This window comes from Orycteropus afer, unplaced genomic scaffold, assembly GCF_000298275.1.
Source record: "Orycteropus afer afer isolate SDZICR_OR568_19922 unplaced genomic scaffold, OryAfe1.0 scaffold00330, whole genome shotgun sequence".
In the NCBI taxonomy this organism is placed as follows: Eukaryota; Metazoa; Chordata; class Mammalia; order Tubulidentata; family Orycteropodidae; genus Orycteropus; species Orycteropus afer.
Window position 1 is genome coordinate 1196174 of NW_006921917.1, and position 17881 is coordinate 1214054.

Sequence of the window (17881 nt, forward strand, 5' to 3'; positions counted from 1 at the left end):
CACAGGGAGACAGCTCAGGGGGTAGGAGTGCGTGGAGGGATGGTCACAGGGAAGCGGTACCTATCGGGAGGAAGTGGGAGAGGAGCTGTTGCATTGTGCTAAACTGTGGTCAATGTCATGAGACAAAGTGTATGGAAAGTGTATTTGCTCCGTAAGCTTTCACCCAAATCACAATAAAAAATAAATAAATAAATAAAATTAGCCACTGAAAACACAGTTCTCCTCTGACATGCATGAAGTGGCCATGAGTTGGGGTAAACTTGATGGCAGTTGCGTTTTTTGTTTTTTTCCTCCAGGTTTTCCAGTGTACTTCTGGAGTCTCTGGGTAGTGCAAATGGTTAAATATTTGATAACTAAAAGATTGGTGGTTCACATTCACTCAAGGCACCTCGGAAAGAAGGTCTGGCAATCTTTTTCTGAAAGGAAGTAGAACTCTGTGCTGCTCTATGGACCCGTTCTACACTGCAACACATGGGGTCACCATGAGTCAGAATTGACTTGGTCTTGGTTTTGTGGTTTAGTGTATGTCTGGGTTAGCTTTGAGGAGCTCTGGTGGCATGGTGGTTAAGTCATTTGGCTGCTAACCAAAAAGTTGGTGGTTCAAACTCACCAGCTGCTCTGTGGAAGAAAGATGAAGCAGTCTGCTTCCATAAAGATTTACAACCTTGTAAAGCCAATGGGGTTCACTATGAATTGGAATTGACATGATGGCAGTGAGTTTGGTTTGGCTTGAGGTTAGCTTTGCTGGAGCTCTTGGAAGTCTCAGTGTCTTAGCTATCTAGTGCAGCTATAACAGAAATGCCACAAGTGGATGGCTTTAACAAACAGAAGTTTATTCTCTCACAATTTAGGAGGCTAGAAATCCAAATTCAGGGTGCCAGCTCTAGGGGTTCTGGGGGAAAATCCTTAACTCCTTTCAACATCTGTGGGCCTAGCATTCCTTGGAGATTTCCACATGTCTTAATATTCTAACCCTGGGTCTAGGAAGTTCTTAGTGCAGGGTCCCACATCCAAAGGTTGTGCTCCATTCCTAGCTCTTCTTTCTTGGTGGTACTGAGGTCACTCCTCTTTTGCTCAATTCTCTGTCCTTTTGTCTCTTATAAGATAAAAGATGATGCAGGCCACACCCCAGGGAAATTTCCCTTACAGTGGATCAGAACTGTGACCTGAGTAAGGGTGGTGAGTTGAGTAAGGGTGATTTATCCCACCCTAACCCTCCCTCATTAACATAATAAACATAACTTAATCCTCTTTAATGTACCTAATCCTGCCTCATTAATCACAGGCAGAGGTTAGAGTTTCCAGCACATCATGAAATGGAAGATAATTACATCAGATCACAAAATGGAGGATCGTCACACAATACTGGGATACATAGACTAGCCAAGTTGACACATATTTTGGGTGGACACAGTTCAGTCTATCACACCCACGATGTGCTTTTCTTCACTCACGAATCAAGTGTCAACAAAAAGATTCTGGCACAATACAGACAGGTCATGGTGTCAGGATAAGGCTGTTAGTAGGTGCTGAAAGCCTCATGTGCCTGGCAACATAAGTAGTTTTCCTGTCCTCTTGGCCAGGACACAAAAATGAACAGTAGAAGTGGAGGTGATGGTTCAAAGGGGCAGGCCACCACCCTCATTCCTTTGGAGCCAATATGGAAAGAAGCTGTAGACTGATGGATTGGAAGTGACCCGAGGTATCATAGACCTCTCTCCTTAGAGATGAGCGATCATGGCCTAGAGAAGAGATGACACTAATCCAGGTCCCCGAGTGAATTACTCACAGAGTGGGGCCAGGCCTGGCTCTCCTGACACCCATCTGAAACCATTTGGGTCTCCTGAGCTGTCTGGTGACCCAGAGTAAGGACAGTCTGAATTCTCCTCCTCTTCCGGAGGGCCTCCAGCTGGCCATGCTTGTGAGAAGCCTAATTCTGCCTAGTTCTCAGGGACCTAGGGCTTCTATCTGTTCTCACCTTGCTTTTCATGGAAAAGCCTTTAGTAGCTTGTTTCCCAGGCCCAGGTGTGGCCTGCTCCATCCACACAGGAGTGACCTCTGTGGAAGGGACTGACCCCTCTGGCGGGAGAAAAAAAAAAAGGCTGAGTTCCAGGGAAATGGGAGTCACCAAAGTTACTTCCTCTGGCAGAAGCCATTCTGACCCGGACCACATTCTCAGAAGAATTAGGAAGATTCTCTTTGTCTCTTTACCATACTCCCCTACAGAGGAAAATAGCTCAGCTCACTTTCACATTCTCCCCAGCTCAGCCCCGTCTGTCCACCACCCTGCCCATTGTGGCTGTCTGTGAGCCTGTACGTGTGTGCGCGTGCATGTGTGTGTGTGCGTATGGGCGTCTGACTCTGCGTGTGTGTGAGTGTGTAGGAATCTGTGTGTATGTTGTGACTGTGTGTGTTTTGGGATACAACTGGATTGGATCTCTTTGACTTTCTTTTTCTAAGAGGACAGGGCCTGGGGCTTCCTTTGTAACCGCTTGGCGTGAACTGTCTTCCTTTGATGTTGCTAGCCACATTCCCTTTTTCAAGGTGGTAGAGAAACCCACTATGGGGCATTATCTTCAGTCCACTCCCACCACACCTTGAACTCACCCTTCTTTGCACAGAGGTTATAATTTGGGCCATCCCTACCAGCGTGTTTGGGGAAAGTCCTTATTTTGGGGACAATTTGCTGGGAATTCAGAATGAGTTTAATGCATGTATATATGTGAGGAAGGAGCTCTGGTGGCATAGTACCTAAGGCACTTGACTGCTAACCAAAAGGCCGGTGGTTCAAACCCTCCAGCCACTCCTTTGATGGAAAGTTGGACAATCTATTTCTGTAGAGATACTGCCTCGGAAACCCAAGAAGGGGTTGCTGTAAGTAGGATCCGACTTGCCGGCAGTGAGTTTTATATATGTGTGTGTGTGTGTGTGTGTGTGTCTATATACACACACACATATATGTTAGGATTGCATTTGGCCACAGGTGACCAGAAAACCCACTTAGCATTGGTTTAAACAGATTAAAGCTCATTTTTCCTGGCAGAGCAAGAAGTATAGAAGTGGGTGGGAATTCAGAGTGGATAAGGAGCTTTGTGATGCCCTCTGAGGTCCAGGCTCCTTCCATCTTTACAGTATCCCCCAGCCCGTGGTTTCTCTAGCTAGTCCTTGCCCTCCTCCTCTGTAGACTCATGCAGATTTCCTCAGGCTGCTAGGAGGACCAGAAGAGATGATACATGAGAGTACGGCTGCCCTAAGATGGTCTGCAGATGTGTGGGTGGGGGTTCATTTGGTGGGTGACGCTCTGCCCCAGGGAGCATGAAGTCTGGCAGTGGTCACCCTGTGCTGGAGATGACTTTTGAGGCCCCCGACCATTTGGGACTCTGATGGCTTCTCTTCTAGATCAGTGGTTTGCTGGCATGGAGGAACAAGTCCACCTGCTGCCTCTTTTAGACCATGCTGAGAGGGGGCAGTAGGAGCTTTGGTGGTGCAGTGGCTAAGGCATTCGACTGCTAACCAAAAGGTAGGCAGTTTGAACCCATCAGCCGCTCCATGGGAAAAAGATGAGGCAGTCTGCTTCTGTAAAGATTTATAGCCTTGGAAACCCTATGGGGCAGTTCTGTTTTGTCCTATAGGGTCACTGTGAGTTGGCATCAACTTGATGGCATTGAGAAGGGCCATTGGTGATTCAGTGGTAGAATTCTCCATGCAGGAGACTGGGTTTGATTCCGAGTGCACGGCCACCCCCCATGTGAAAGTGGAGGATTGTATGTTGCTATGATGCTAAACAGGTTTCAGTGAACTTCTGGATTAAGGTGGACTAGGAAGAAAGGCCTGGCGATCTACTTTTAAAAATCAGCCAGTGAAAGCTCCATGGATCCCAACGGTCTGATCTGCAGCTGGTCACGGAGATGGCGTAAGGCCTGGCAGTTGTTTTGTTCCGTTGTGCATAGGGTGACTCAGTGGGAGCCAACAACAAGGGCTGCTGGTCAGATTCTTGTAGAATCTTGGGAGAAGGATTCAGAAATGAAGCAGCTGGCACCCCTTCACATTTAATCAAAGGATGGATCCATAGGAAGTGCACACAGAGCCACTGTGTCATTACTGGGGGCGGCCTTCAGCTGCAGCAGATCTCAGCTGGCCCTGGCGCCTCACCAGCAGCTAAGCCAGTCCCTGCTGCTGGGAGAGGGCAGTGTGTGGGAACAATGGCACAGTCCCCCACTGCTGTACCCACATTCTGCTACGGGCCAGTTCCTGCCAAGAGAAACCACCCGGGCCAAGGTGGTCCCCACGTGTGACTTGCTTCTGTACCTTCACTGACCAAGTGCCTTTTAGTGACCTCCCTTCAGCCAAGTCCAAGGAACTAGAAATCACTGATGCACAGCTGTGTCTCATCAGCACCAGAGGGAGAGCATTTTGGCGTGAGTTTTAGGATTACCAGCAGGCTTGCGAAGCTGCCAAAGGAGACCAGCCGGCATGAGCCTCGCAGTCCACATCCGCTCAGTGGCCACGCCCATGTGAAGTGGCCCGGGACAGCTGTGGCCCTCTGCTTTCACACAGCCACTTGGAGATGTCTCCCTGCTCAGTCACCCTCCGCATTCACAGGCTATAGGAAAAGGTCAGAGTCTCTGGGTGGTGCTCCCAACCAAGAGGTTTGGAGGCTCAAGTCTACCCAAAGGCACCTTGGAAGAGAGGCCAGCTGATGTGCTTGTAAAGAATCAGCCGTCGTGAGCCCGCAGAGCACAGCTCCACTCTGACACACGTGAGGTCACCATGAGTTGGTATTTACTACACAGCAACCGGAAATGGAGGAAGAGATCAAAGGCAGTCATCTCGACTCTGCACCACCCCCTCCTCACCATCGTCATCCTCAGCATGTCCCCACAAACACTCAATACGGGTCCTTTGGAGTTTCTAGAACCTACTACTAAGTTTAAAATAATAGGGAATGAACTTAAATTTTGAGTGAATTTCAGAAGACAACTTCCTATTAAATAACATCATTCCTTATAGACACAGAATGGAATATTGTTGTTAGGTGCCCACAAGTTGATTCAAGTCATAGAAACCCCATAGAACAGAGTAGAACTGCCCCATGGGGTTTCTTAGTGGTAATCTTTGTGAGAGCAGATTGTCAGATCTTTTTTTTTTCCTGGGGAGCCACTGGGTGGGTTCCAGCTGTGCCAGCCTTTGGTTTAGCGCTTAACCATTTGCACCACCAGGGCGCCTTAATGGAGTATTACTTGGCCATAAAGAGAAATGAAGTCCGGATGCATTGCTGCAACATGGATGAACCTTGAAAACATCATACTGAGCAGAATAAGTTGGTCACCAAAGAACAAATACTGTATGACAATCACATACATGAAAGAAGCAAATGTATATAAATCAAAGATTATTAGTGGTTACTGAGGGTAGGAGGGAGGGGGTAAGGGGGAATTTTTGCTTAGGGAGCATTGAGCTTATGTTAATGGTGGTAAAGTGATTTGGAAAAGGGTCGGGAGAATGGTTGCAGAACTTGAAGAATATAATAAACGTCACTGAATTGTTTTACATTCCCACCAGCAGTGTATGAGAGTCCCAATCTCTCCACATCCTCGCCAGCATTTGTTATTTTCTGTCTTGAACTTTGCTGTTAGCACTGGGGCAAGATGGTATTGTTGTTTTGATTTTCATCTCTCTAGGAGCTCTGGTAGTATAGTGGCTAAAGCACTTGACTGCTAACCAGAAGGCTGGCGGTTCAAACCCACCAGCCACTCCTTGGAAGGAAGGTTGGGCAATCCTACTTCGGTGGTGATACTGCCTCGGAAACCCAAGGAGGGGTCGCTATGAGTCAGGCCCGACTCGATGGCAAACAACAACAACAGTGGCTAATGATCATGAACGTTTCTTCATGTGTTTGTTGGCCACCTAAATATCCTTTTTGGTGAAGTGTCTATTCATGTCCTCTGCTCATTTTTTTAATTGGATTGTTTGCCTTTTTGTTGTTGAGGTGTTGGAATTTTCTATAAATTTTAGAAATAAGTCCCTTGTCACATATGTGGTTGCAGAATATTTTTCCCAGTCTCTAGGTTCTCCTTTTACTCCTTTGTAGTAAATGTCACTGAACTGTACATGTAGAAATTACTAAATCTGTGTATGTTTTGTTATGTATGTTTTCACCACAATAAAACAAAACAAACAAACAAATAAAATATGACTCCTGCCTATGAGGGACAAGATGGGACAGTTCCATTTATCCCATGTGGATCCTAAAATGTGAAAAGCCAGCTGTCATCCAGGCTACCTGCTTGGGACCCAAGGGCCTGCCACCTAGGCCCATTCCCCATGTCTTCTTTCTAACGTAACAGAGAACACCCTCCACCAGTACCCTCACTACCAGTGTTTGCAGAAGCTTTCTCATATCCAGACATACCTTCCTGTAACAAACAATTTCTCACATTCCTTTCCTTTCTGCTTTCCTCCCTCCCTCCCTCCTCTTCCTCTTCCTAATTCTCTTCATTAACCGCTCCCTGGCCCAGGGTTGGCTGGGAGAGGCCATGTTTCCATCTGCAGACTGATGTCCTCATGCCAAGCAGTGCTTGCTGGGGGGAGCAATTCTAATTTAGCTCTCTTGGGACCTCCGTTCTCTTATTTTCTGGGATATTTTTTCTCCCCATTTGGAATAGAAACAAATAGCAGCTTGCGGCACCAATTAACAGGGCTGCAGGATGCCTTCCTGCAGACAAGCCCCACCCTCTCTGGCTTCCCCGGGGAGGGTGGCAGAATATCTGCCTCCTCAGGCCTGCCTTCCCCTCCTGCACCCACACTTCTTCCACTGCCTGCAGACATGGATGCAGGGTGGAGCTGGCAAGTCTGGCCTATGGTGTAGTACCTATGACATTTGACTGGTGGTAACCAGAAGGTTGGAGGTTGAAACTCACCAGCCACTCCACGGAAGGCAGATTGGGCAATCAATCTACTTCCGTAAGGATTTTCCGCCTCGGAAACCCAAAGGAGGTCGCTATGAGTCCGAATCAACACAATGGCAGTGAGTTGGGTTTTTTGGTACCAGCTGGTAGAGTCTCTAGATGGTAAACATGGTTAACACATTGCACAGGGAGGTCGAAGATCGGAGTCCACCCAGAGACACCTCAGAAGAAAGGCCTGGTGATCTACTTCCAAAAAATAAGCCGCCAAAAACCCTAAGGAGCACAGTTCTACTCATTCTATTCTGACACACGCAGGGTTTCTATGAGTTGGAGTTGACTCCATGGCAATTTTTTTTTTTTTTTTTGCTACTGGCTGGCATAGCTGTTGCCCAAGATGTCACAGTGTTGGTGGGGACATCTTCCCAAAGCTCTCTGGGCACCCCATCTCTGGGAAGGGGGTCCCTAGAACACAGGCAGGGAGCCTTGGAGGCAGCATGACAGAGTGGACAACCCCCACTCTCTACCCCTTTCAACTCCAGGCAGAGGGGCGTGGAGCCTGCTCCTTGGTGCAGTGGCCACCGGCTGAGGCTCAGGGGCCTCGGTCAGCTCCAGCTCGGCCCTGCCCTCCTCCGCGACGCTGGGAGGTTCCTATAAATCTCCAATCTTAGTTTGCACATGTAGTCACTGTGATTATAAATTATAAATTACACTGGTCCTTTCTGGTGCTACATGTTTATGGGTTTTATGATCCAGAAACACAAGCAGGGGTGGGGGGCAGGTGAATAGGGGTGGGCAGCAGCCTGGGGGAGATGTACCTCCCTGTGATCCCCCTCTGACCTGGTGAAACTCCTCAGCTATGGCTCCTTCAGGCCCCAAACCCTATGACTCCCACCCAAGGGTCAGCAAGGAAATCTGTGGGCTGGAAACTAGCTGAGGCAAAAGAATTAAAATGCACGCACTTACCCTGCCCAGGGAGGTTTACCTCCAAAGGCTGACTCCTCCACTTAGAATCAGAGCCGTGTGCTTTGCATTCCTGAAATCATGTTTGAATGTAGGCCTTCCTCCTGGACTTGGGAAGGGCTCCCCAGCTTCACCTTCCTGCTGCATAAACAGCCCTTTCAAGTCCGTTTTGCTTTTCCTTCCCCGTTTCCAGGTGGGTGGGTGGCTAGGGTCAGAGCTTCTGGAATGTGTGTGGGCTTGGCTGCTTGTCCACTGGGCTGGGGTCCATGGGGTGCTCCTGGGCGGGGGAGGGCCTGGGAAGTGTGTGCCTTGGGCCTGACTGGAGTCTCAGGCGGCCCCCGCCCTATACTTCTGACCCTCTCATGTGCTCTTCTCAGCTTGCGATTGCCACCCAGTGGGTGCTGCTGGCAAAACCTGCAACCAGACCACAGGCCAGTGTCCCTGCAAGGACGGAGTGACGGGCATCACCTGCAACCGCTGTGCCAAAGGCTACCAGCAGAGCCGCTCTCCTATTGCCCCATGCATAAGTACGTGGTTCCATCTTTCTCAGGTATCGGGCTCAGGAATGGGGGTAAACCCTTTCAGGATGCTTGTCCCTGGTGTCCCAGTGAGTTGAAGTCTCTGTGTTCATTGCCTGGTGCTCAGTGAGACCCCGTGTGTCTGCCTATGGGATTGTTGCACCAGGAGCTATGGTATCAGCTGAGCCCGCCTGTGCCAGGAAATCCCTGTCCTCAGCCCAGGCACCATTCCCAAGTTCCACCTTGACCCAGACGTTGGCTGTGCCTGCACTAGGGTGCTGCTGCTACTGCTGCTGCTGTAGGAGTCCCAACACTCCCAGCAGATTCAGAACAGGAAGAAATGGCAACCCAAGGCCTTTGAAGGAAGCTGGGCAGAGCTCCTGAGCCTGACATCCATTTCCCAAGCTGCCATTTTGAAGGATGATAGCATCCCTGAAGGGTCTTAGGGGGGCCTCTTAGACCAGGCATTGACCCTTTTGTTGCTGGAATGTAGAGAATTGGTTGACCAGATGGCAGGGTCACTCGAAAGGGTTTCACTAATTTACTACCAGTAGTGGGGTGGTGCCTGAGGCATTTGACTGCTAACCTGAAGACTGCTGGTTCAAACCCACCAGCCACTCCTTGGAAGGAAGGTTGGGCAATCTGCTTCTGTAGTGACTTCGGAAACCCAAGGAGAGGTCGCTATGAGTCAGATCTGACTCGATGGCAGTGGGTTTGTTTTTGTTTAGGATCACACCAGTGAAAATCAGCTCTGATTAGAAGAACCAAGCCTGGTTGAGAGCTGGCCCCTGGTCTTGACCTTGTTGATTCCTTCTTCTGGGCTGACTTAGACCAAGAAAGGAGGGTGGAAGAAGCAGTGAGTCCCAGCTGACAAGGCAGACCTCAGAGATAAAATTGGATTCTCTAGATGGGGGTTGACAAACTCGAGCCCATATGGACAGGTTTCCAAGCCCCTTACATCCAATCCTTGCCATGGGATCCTTCCCTACAAATGGGTGGAGGTCAGAGTGAGCTGGGCCCAGGTAACCCCATCATGTTGAGCAAGTGGGTCTGGAAAGCCCTTCTCTGCTGCCCCAAGGTCTGGGCTCTGTTGATGATACCCAAGCAATCAAGATTCAGGAAGACAAACATGGAAGTCCTTGGCTTGGGAGCAAGGGCAGCTCTCCAGTGCCAGTGTGCTCCTGCCTTCTCCCTGAATCCCAGCCCTCTCACTAGCCAGGAGCCACTGACATCAGAGCCAGTGGTAGGGCCCCAAACCCTATGACTCCCACCCAAGGGTCAGCAAGGAGATCTGTGGGCTGGAAACTAGCTTACTTACTGGCTTCATTATTTTCCCTGACTTTTTCTTCTTGAGCTATAGATTAGGAAAGGGAGAGAGGGCCCCCAAGAAGGTTGGGAAGAGTTAGCACTGTGCTCATTCTCTCTTGAGCGTCAAAAATAATGTTTTCTTACCTTGTTTTCTCTTCCTCCCGTCCTGAACCTCACGAAGAGATTCCTGTAGCACCACCAACCACAGCAGCCAGTAGTGTGGAGGAACCTGAGGGTAGGTTTCCCCTTTAGCTTCTCATTTCTTGCCTTTGCTGTGTGGTGGGGGTGTGAGGGGCTGGAGATGAGGGGTGCATTAGAAAGGATGGACTCCTAGTTGGAGTGGTGTCCCTTGGGCTATGAGGAGGGAGAAGGATGGATTCACAGGGTGTTTTTTGGTGACCTTCTCCAAGAATAAAAGGGAGGAGATTTTAATGATGTCAAAGGCCAAGCCTCTCTCCCAAGCCTGGAACCCTGTTGAGCTAAGGTCCGAGGTCGCTAAGAAAGATGTGACTTATGCGGAGACACTGGTTAGAACACACAGAGAAGAGACAGGCAAGTTCAGCTTCAGTCATGGGCGCTGGTCCCCCATGGCCTCACTCTGCAGATTACTCAAGACTGGTGGTCTGCGTGCACCCGTCTTTGATGCTGCAGTTGAAGGACCTCATGCCCTTCCCACCAGGACTGGATACAGAAGTAGGGTTGGCCGGGTGTCATGTGATACACATACATAAGCAGAGCAGAGAGAGTTTACTGTGTGCACAGTACAGGGATGGCGTTTCCCCAATAAGGAGAAGAAACTGGGAGATGAAGAAGCTTAGTTCCTGGCTCCCACTGTCAGGAAATGCTCTGGACCCACGGCTTCTGATGAGGTGGTCCAGGTGAGAGTTGCCAGGGCTGTAGCAGACCAGACTCCCCCCTGCAAAAAAGCCCACCAGTTGAGCTCCTCCTACATAGCCATCAAGGTTGCCATCCCAAGCTGAGGACATGTAACTCTGCCCTAAGTCTCCACTTGGCTGCAGAGAAGGAAGAAGATAAACGATGGGAATGAAGAAGTTCTTAATGGGGGAAACCACAAAAAAATATGGGATGGGGGACAGTGAACAGGGATGGGGAAAAGAAATCACATCTCTGCTTTTACTCACCTCTAACTGAGATGTGAGTGTCCCTGGGTGGCACATATGGTTAACCACTTGGCTGCCAACTGAAAGGTTGGTGGTTCAAGTCCACTCAGGTGCCTTGGAAGAAAGCCCTGGAGACCTGCTTCTGAAAAATGAGCCATTGAAAACTCTGTGGAGCTCTATTCTGCCACATGAGGCGGCCATGATTTGGAGTTGACTTGACGGCAACTTTTTTTTTTTTTTTAAGTGAAATTTAGTATTTCCCCCATTATAAACGTGGGCCACAAACCACAGCAGGATTAGCAGCACCTGTGACCTGGTCTCCAGTAGAAATCAGAGCTATTTCCACATCACATTCTAGTTGTTGCAGATAGCATGAAATACTGTTTATGCTCATTATTTCTCCAAAATTATAGTCATTGTTAGACCCACTATTAGATCATGATTTATAACGCATTAATAAAGAAGTGCATATATAACATAGCTGTGCCATAAATTCGAGTTTTTAACAGTATTTGGGTAGCTGTATTTCAATATTACGAGTTTCCTTTGTAGTCCTATATATTCTATTTTATGCATTTAAGACGATTATTCTGAGATGGGGGGCATGGACTTCACCACACTGCCAAAGGGGTCTTTGGCGTGAAAGAGGTTGTGCCCTGACTTTGGGTGTGCAGAGGGCTTGGCACCTGAGGACAGGGCATCATGCTGAAAGCAGCCCAGGCCTGCACCCAGAGCTATTTCTGGACTCACACGGGGCTTTTGTGTATGATACTTAGAGTAGGGATGGGATGGAGGGCAGAAGGAGTGACAGTGGAGTCCAGCAGGGACACTCGTGCCAGCTTTGGGACCCTTTCTCTCTCCAGATAGGACTGTAGGGAAGAGTGGGGAAGGCTGACAAACTCTTGTGCTCGCTTGACTATTTTACAATAAGGACTGTGGATGTTTTGAATATTGACAGTGCGCTGAGAACTTGAGAGAAAGAGATTTAGAGCTTGTAGAGATGCAGTCAGTAAACAGCTGTCAAATAGAAAAGGACAGATGCATTCCAGCAGAGTCCCTGGGTGGGACAAATGCTTACTGTGCTCGGCTGGTAATGGAAAGTTTGGAGGTTCACGTCCACTCAGAAGCACCTCAGAAGAAAGGCCTGGTGATCTGCCTTTGGAAAATCATCCGTTGGAAACCCTGTGGATCATTGTTATACTCTGACACACACAGGATTGCCATGAATCAGAGTAACTGAATGACAATGGATTTTTTTTCTAGGGAAGAGGTGTTTTAAAGCTATAAGACACTTGAGTGAAGTCTCGATGCCAACTCTTTTTGGTTTGATATGTCATTGCTTAACTTCACAATGATTTACCTGAGTGGGACTCCCCTGGACGAGATCTTTGGGGCTGTTTGTGTCCATGTTCAAGTAAGGCTTCTAAGTAGGGGCTGCATATGCAGTTCATCCAAGGACCAGGCAGGCATTAAGATCTCTCTCATTACATACTTTCCTAGTCCTTGCAGCTTGACTTTGAGTTTCTAACATTGTTTTTTTTTTCTTAGTTTTTCAAATTGTTGGTACCCAAGTGTTTTAACTGTTGGTACCACCCAAGGATAAGTAACACTTTTATAAAGTGCTTTCCTCACACAGGGCCTAAGTAAGTGAGTACAAGCTTGTAGCTCCATGCCCCTTTGGCCAGACCCTGTCTGACATGCCCTGGTGGTCCCCGGATGCCCAGATCCTCGCATGGTCTCTCTGGAGAACACAGGCTATCCTAAGACCCAGCTGCTGGGCTATGTCAGCCTCCTACCACAAAGACACTGGTCTGGCCTTGTCTTAGCAGGCTGGGACATTGTGGGCAGGGGGCCAGGAGGCCCCTGGGAAGCAGGTCCTGGGAGCTCAGTGCTTCCAAGCCTGTTGATTCTTGCAGTGTTTGAATAGGGAAGGCTCTGTGAGAGACTGCCTGAGAAAAGCGTGTTTACTTTTGTCTGTGTAATGGAGGAGCATTAATAAACTGAGAGTTTGTTCTGACAGCTGATGGACATAACATCACTCTGAAAACCTTCCTATTGCAGGGCCAGCTTCCTCAGGGAATGTTCCTCACCTGCTCATTGAGGTAGCTGGCAACCCGTCATGGAGCAGGGAGGCAAGGAACGTGGTACTATGGGAGCTCTGGAGGAGAGGCTTTGGGGGAGCAGCCAGGAAGAGAGATAGAGACCACCCACCCAAAAGGAAATGTGCTCAGGTCTCCCCCAGCACACACCCACTTAATGGTTGCAGAGACCTCCACACCTGGGGCTAAAAGAGGGACAGATGCCTTCCCTTCCCCTCTGTCACCTAACTCAACAATTGTTCTTGGTTTGTGTATCATTCAGTTTGGTGGCGGCACTTGGTTTAGTGGAAGGGGCCTTGAGTTAAAGATCTGGGGTGGACCCTTCAGTAGCTGGGAGGCCATAGACAATGCAATGGCTTCTCCTTTCTACCTCCTTTGGTCAATGATGGGTTGGGAACAAGTGTTCCCTGGAGCCCTCTCTACCCTGGTTCTCGGGGGAGTAGTGAGTTTTCTCAAGTGGGAGGAATGAATGACCCTCTTCTTCTGTGATGGTTTCTTCTTCAGAAATGCTTGCTCCCCTGCCTCTGACAAGCCCACAAATAAGCCCTTACAGCAGTGCCTGTGAGCGAGGTGCACTGGTTAATATCTAATAGCTGGCTGTCCAGGTGCTTGACCAATTTCCCTCAGAAAGATCAGCATGAGGCCAGTCCCCATGAGGGAGAGGTTAAAGATGTCCCAAATGTCCAAACTACCGTACCACTCCATCATTTCAAACATTAACTCCTCCTCCTCCCAGTAATTTCCCCAGCCTTAGGAGCTCTGGTAGCATAGTGGCTAAAGCACTTGACTGCTAACCAGAAGGCTAGTGGTTCAAACCCACCAGCCACTCCTCGGAAGGAAGGTTGGGCAATCCTACTTCCGTAGTGGTACTGCCTCGGAAACCCAAGGAGGGGTCGCTATGAGTCGGGGCCGACTCGACAGCACATAACAACAACAACAACAGGGTTCTGTATTTCGCTGTAACGCCTCACAGAACTCACAGACACCCAAGGGTTCATCTCACGTAGTGGTGGTGGAGGCTGGCAGGCTGGCGAGTCCCAGGTCTGTGAGTGGGTCTGAAGGATCCTCCCAATTCTCGGGGTTTGACGAACCTCGATCAGCAGATCAGATGACAGCTGCTGTCCCAAATCCAGGGGTGAGATGAGGATGAGCCAAGACACAAAAACTGGAGCAAGAGAGGGCGAATCTTCCCAGGAGATTGGTAGGTATATCCTCAAGGAAGCTAAGGGTGGTGATTTGAATTACACCCTCCAGCAAGGCAGGACTCAAGACACATTCCACCTGTGTTGCTCCAACAGCAATAACCTAAGTAGATGGCTTTAACAATCAGCAGCTCAAGGCAAATCTCATCACAGAGTCGATTGCCAGTCGTTATAGGGAACGACTACTACCAGCTGCCCAGCCAAGTTGATATCTGACCTTAACTACCATGCCACCCTAAACAGCCATGGATAATAGGATTTACAATACATCACAGAATGGAGGACAATGGCTAGAAGGGCCACATCAAGCAATTCACCACACCAGGGGAATGCCAATTTTCCTGGTGTAAATACTCCTTCTGTGACCAATGTCAGATTACCCAGCATGACGTCACTGAGCATAGAATTGGGAAGAGATGTGTATAGTCGGCTCTTGGTACCTACACGACTCTAGGCCACCACTGTTCCCTCCTTAGTGGGGGAAGTGCTTTGACACAGAAATGAAGAAATCCAAAGGGAGGAAGGGCCACCTTTTTGCTTGTGATGAGCTTCTGGTCTTTTGCTGACCTCCTCTGTTTGAAAGGGTGAGGGTACCTTTTGAGGGGAAGCTCTTGTCCCTTAAGAAGAGCAATGAATCCACTCTTGGGCATCACCAGCTTCTTTGGGTCCTGTCTTGTGGCCCTGTCTCCACATTACCTTCACCTCATTTGGAGCCTTATGTAGTGCCATTTGCTAACTGCTCTGTTGGTCTCCATCTGGGGCTGGGAGTTGGGGACTTCCAGAGGCGAGCCTGTGGTCCTCCAGGATGGCTAGAGAGAGAACACCGTGGCAGCTTGGCAGCTGAACCCAAACAAGCTCTGGTGTCACCAGCTGTATGTGTTAGTGGTGGTGGTGGGGGGGGTAACCTTAGATAGGTCACATCTGGCAGTCTCTCAGCACTCCTGTTTTTTCATCTAAGAAAATTAGGTTTATACAGACCCTGCAACCTGGATAAGCACGGATTATTCTCATTTTAGGGCTTTGTTTTCAAAGACAGGGAACTGTTAGCTGCCATCAGGCTGATCCCTGACTCATGGTGACCCCAGAAATAACAGAATGAAACGCTGCCCAGTCCCGTGCCGTCTCATGATCACCTGCTGATCACACTATTGTGATCCATAAAGTTTTCTCTAACTGATTTTTGCAAGTGGATCACCAGGCCTTTTTTCCTCATCCCTCTTAGTCTGGAAGCGCCATTGAAACCTGTTCAGCATTATACCAAGAAACCAAACTCACTGCCATCGAGTCGAAGCCGACTCATAGCAACCCCTCCTTGGGCTTCTGAGGCAGTAGCTCTATGGAAATAGGTTGCCCAGTCTTCCTTCCGAGGAGCAGCTGGTGGGTTTGAACCACCAGCCTTCCGGTTAGCAGTCAAGTGCCTTAGGCACTATGCCACCAGAGCTCCTGTTCAGCATCATAGCAACAGGCAGACATCCATTGATAGATGGGTGGTGCCTGTGTATAAGGTACATGGGCGGGAATCAAACCTGGGTTTTCCATATGGAAGGAGAGGATTCTACCGCTGAACCACCATTGCCTTCAAGATAGAGAGTAAGTTGTGAAATACAGGAAAATATGCTGGTAAGCCTTGAATGCAGAATTGGCAAGATGTAGGGGGGTCGGGGCAAGGAGGGAGGAAAGAGCTTTCATTGGGGATCCTGAGGCTTGAGTCTTGCCTAATCTCCCGTGGCTTCCCCTCTCCTCTGTGAAACAGGTGTAATGGTAGTGCTGCCTTGGAGTGTGGGTGTGAGGATTAAGTGAGATGAGCCACGCAAAGCCCTTGATTCAGTGGTGGGCCTGTCACACATGCTCAATAAAACCGAATGAAAACAACATGAGAAATACAAACACTACTACAGTGAGGGGTTGAGCTGCAATCTGTCTAAGGTCCCATCAGCTCCACCATCCAACGGGATGGAATTATGGGTGGAGTTGTCAGCATGAGGAGAGGTGTGGAGCATCAGCTGAATGGAGGCCTCTAGAGAGGACCTTGGGAGGGACCTGGCACCCCAGATGACATCCATACAATGGAATACTGTTCAGCCTTTATGAAAAAGAACGAAGATGAACCTTGAGAACATGCTTCATGAAAGAAGCCAGTCACCAAAGGTCACATGTTGTTTGATTCCATTTTTATGAAATGTCTGAAATAGGCAAATCCATGGGGACATTTTGCTGGTTGCTAGGGGCTAGGAGGCGGGCTAGTAAGGAGTGACTGCTTAATGAGCATGGGGTGTCCTTTTGAGGTGATGAAAGAGTTCTTGAACTAAATCGTGGTAATGGTTTACGGGATTGTGAATGTACTTAATGCTGCTGAATTATACACTTTGAAATGGTTAAAATGGTAAATTTTATGTTACGTATATTTTTACCACAATTGAAAAAAAAAAATGTTCAGTGTTTGAGGTTAGAGTGAAGTTGGTCTGGTTTATCTGAGCCATGGGACTGAGTGGGGCACATGTTCGCCCTCCTGTCCTCTCACTCACTGGAGCCTTTAGAGGGCAGGGCTGTTTCTCAGCCCGTCATCTCCAAGCAGGAGTAGCCCAGCTGACCTGGGGAAATGGCCGATGCCCTCTCTTGCCTTACAGTCACACAGCAATGGGTCTGTTGCCTTGTGCTGTACTGGGAAAGTCTGGATTCACAGGCTGCAGCCTTTTTCTCTTCTTGGAGTCGTCTGGGAAGGGAGTGGTTCCCAAGGCCCAGGTAAAGGAGCCTTCGGTAGTCTTGGAGAAAGGGACCTGCGAGGTCCACAGAGGGGGCTGCTGGAGGAATCTAGTGTCACTGGCCATGCGGGCAGCTTGGACTGCTTGGAAGAAGGGGGTCTGGTGCTTGACTAGTGCACTGGCTTCCCAAGTGCGGAGTGAACATGACGTTAGGCTGTTTACTTCCCTAGTGTGGGCCAGTGAGATAATAAATACCACGTGATAAGTGTTATCCCAAGGATAGAGTGAGCCAGACCATAATAAAAGGTCAGTAAATTATGGCCAAAAGAAAGAGGAAACGACTTTGCCAAGAGCACGGAAGGCTTCTCTACCTGGGCCCAGGGAACAGGAAAGAGGCTGCAGGCAGTGAATCCAGACCTGCTCTGTGCCAGATACTGTTCTAAATGCTTCACACTGGGAGCTGTTTAATCATCTCTTGAACACATATGAAGGGGTGCTTGTGGTGTAGTGCTTAAGGCATTTGGCTGCTAACCAAAAGGTCGGTGGTTTGAACCCACCAACTGCTCTGCAAAAGAAAGATGAGGCGATCTGCTTCCATAAAGATTTAGCCGTGGAAATCTAGTAGGGGTCACTATGAGTTGGAATCGACTCAATGGCAGTGAGTTTTCGGTCTTTAACCCATATGAAGTAAGTATAGTGATTGTCCCCATTTTACAGAAAAGGAAACTGAGGCACAGAGGTTAGTTAGCAAACAGTGGGCCTGGGATTCCAGCGCAGGTCACTTGGCCTCAGAGTCTATGTGTGACATTGACCACTGTGTCAGTCTGTCAAGAGGCAGTCAATTGTTGTTCAGTCAGTTTAGGGTAAATGTTTATGTTCCTGACCCACGATGTGGTAACATTGTAAAAAGAGAGAAGACAAACTTGTGTGTTCACAGGGGACCAGAAACCAAGGTAGAGATAGAGGGGGGTCACCAGTTAAAAGTTGGTGTTCTCTGCCAGAGCGCCTGGTTGGTGCAGACAGTTAACGTGCTCAGCTGCTAACCAAGAGGTTGGAGGGTCAA

At 48.9% G+C, this 17881-nt stretch overlaps 1 protein-coding gene across 1 annotated transcript in view; it reads left to right on the forward strand.

Moving 5' to 3' along the window:
- Nucleotides 1-17881, forward strand: part of NTN1 (netrin 1) — a 247906-nt gene that overhangs the window by 170973 nt on the left and 59052 nt on the right. Inside the window, exons 3-4 of the mRNA XM_007952342.1 lie at nucleotides 8246-8395; nucleotides 9876-9929. Of these exons, the coding sequence (XP_007950533.1) occupies nucleotides 8246-8395; nucleotides 9876-9929 (204 nt within the window). The remainder of the gene's footprint in view (nucleotides 1-8245; nucleotides 8396-9875; nucleotides 9930-17881) is intronic.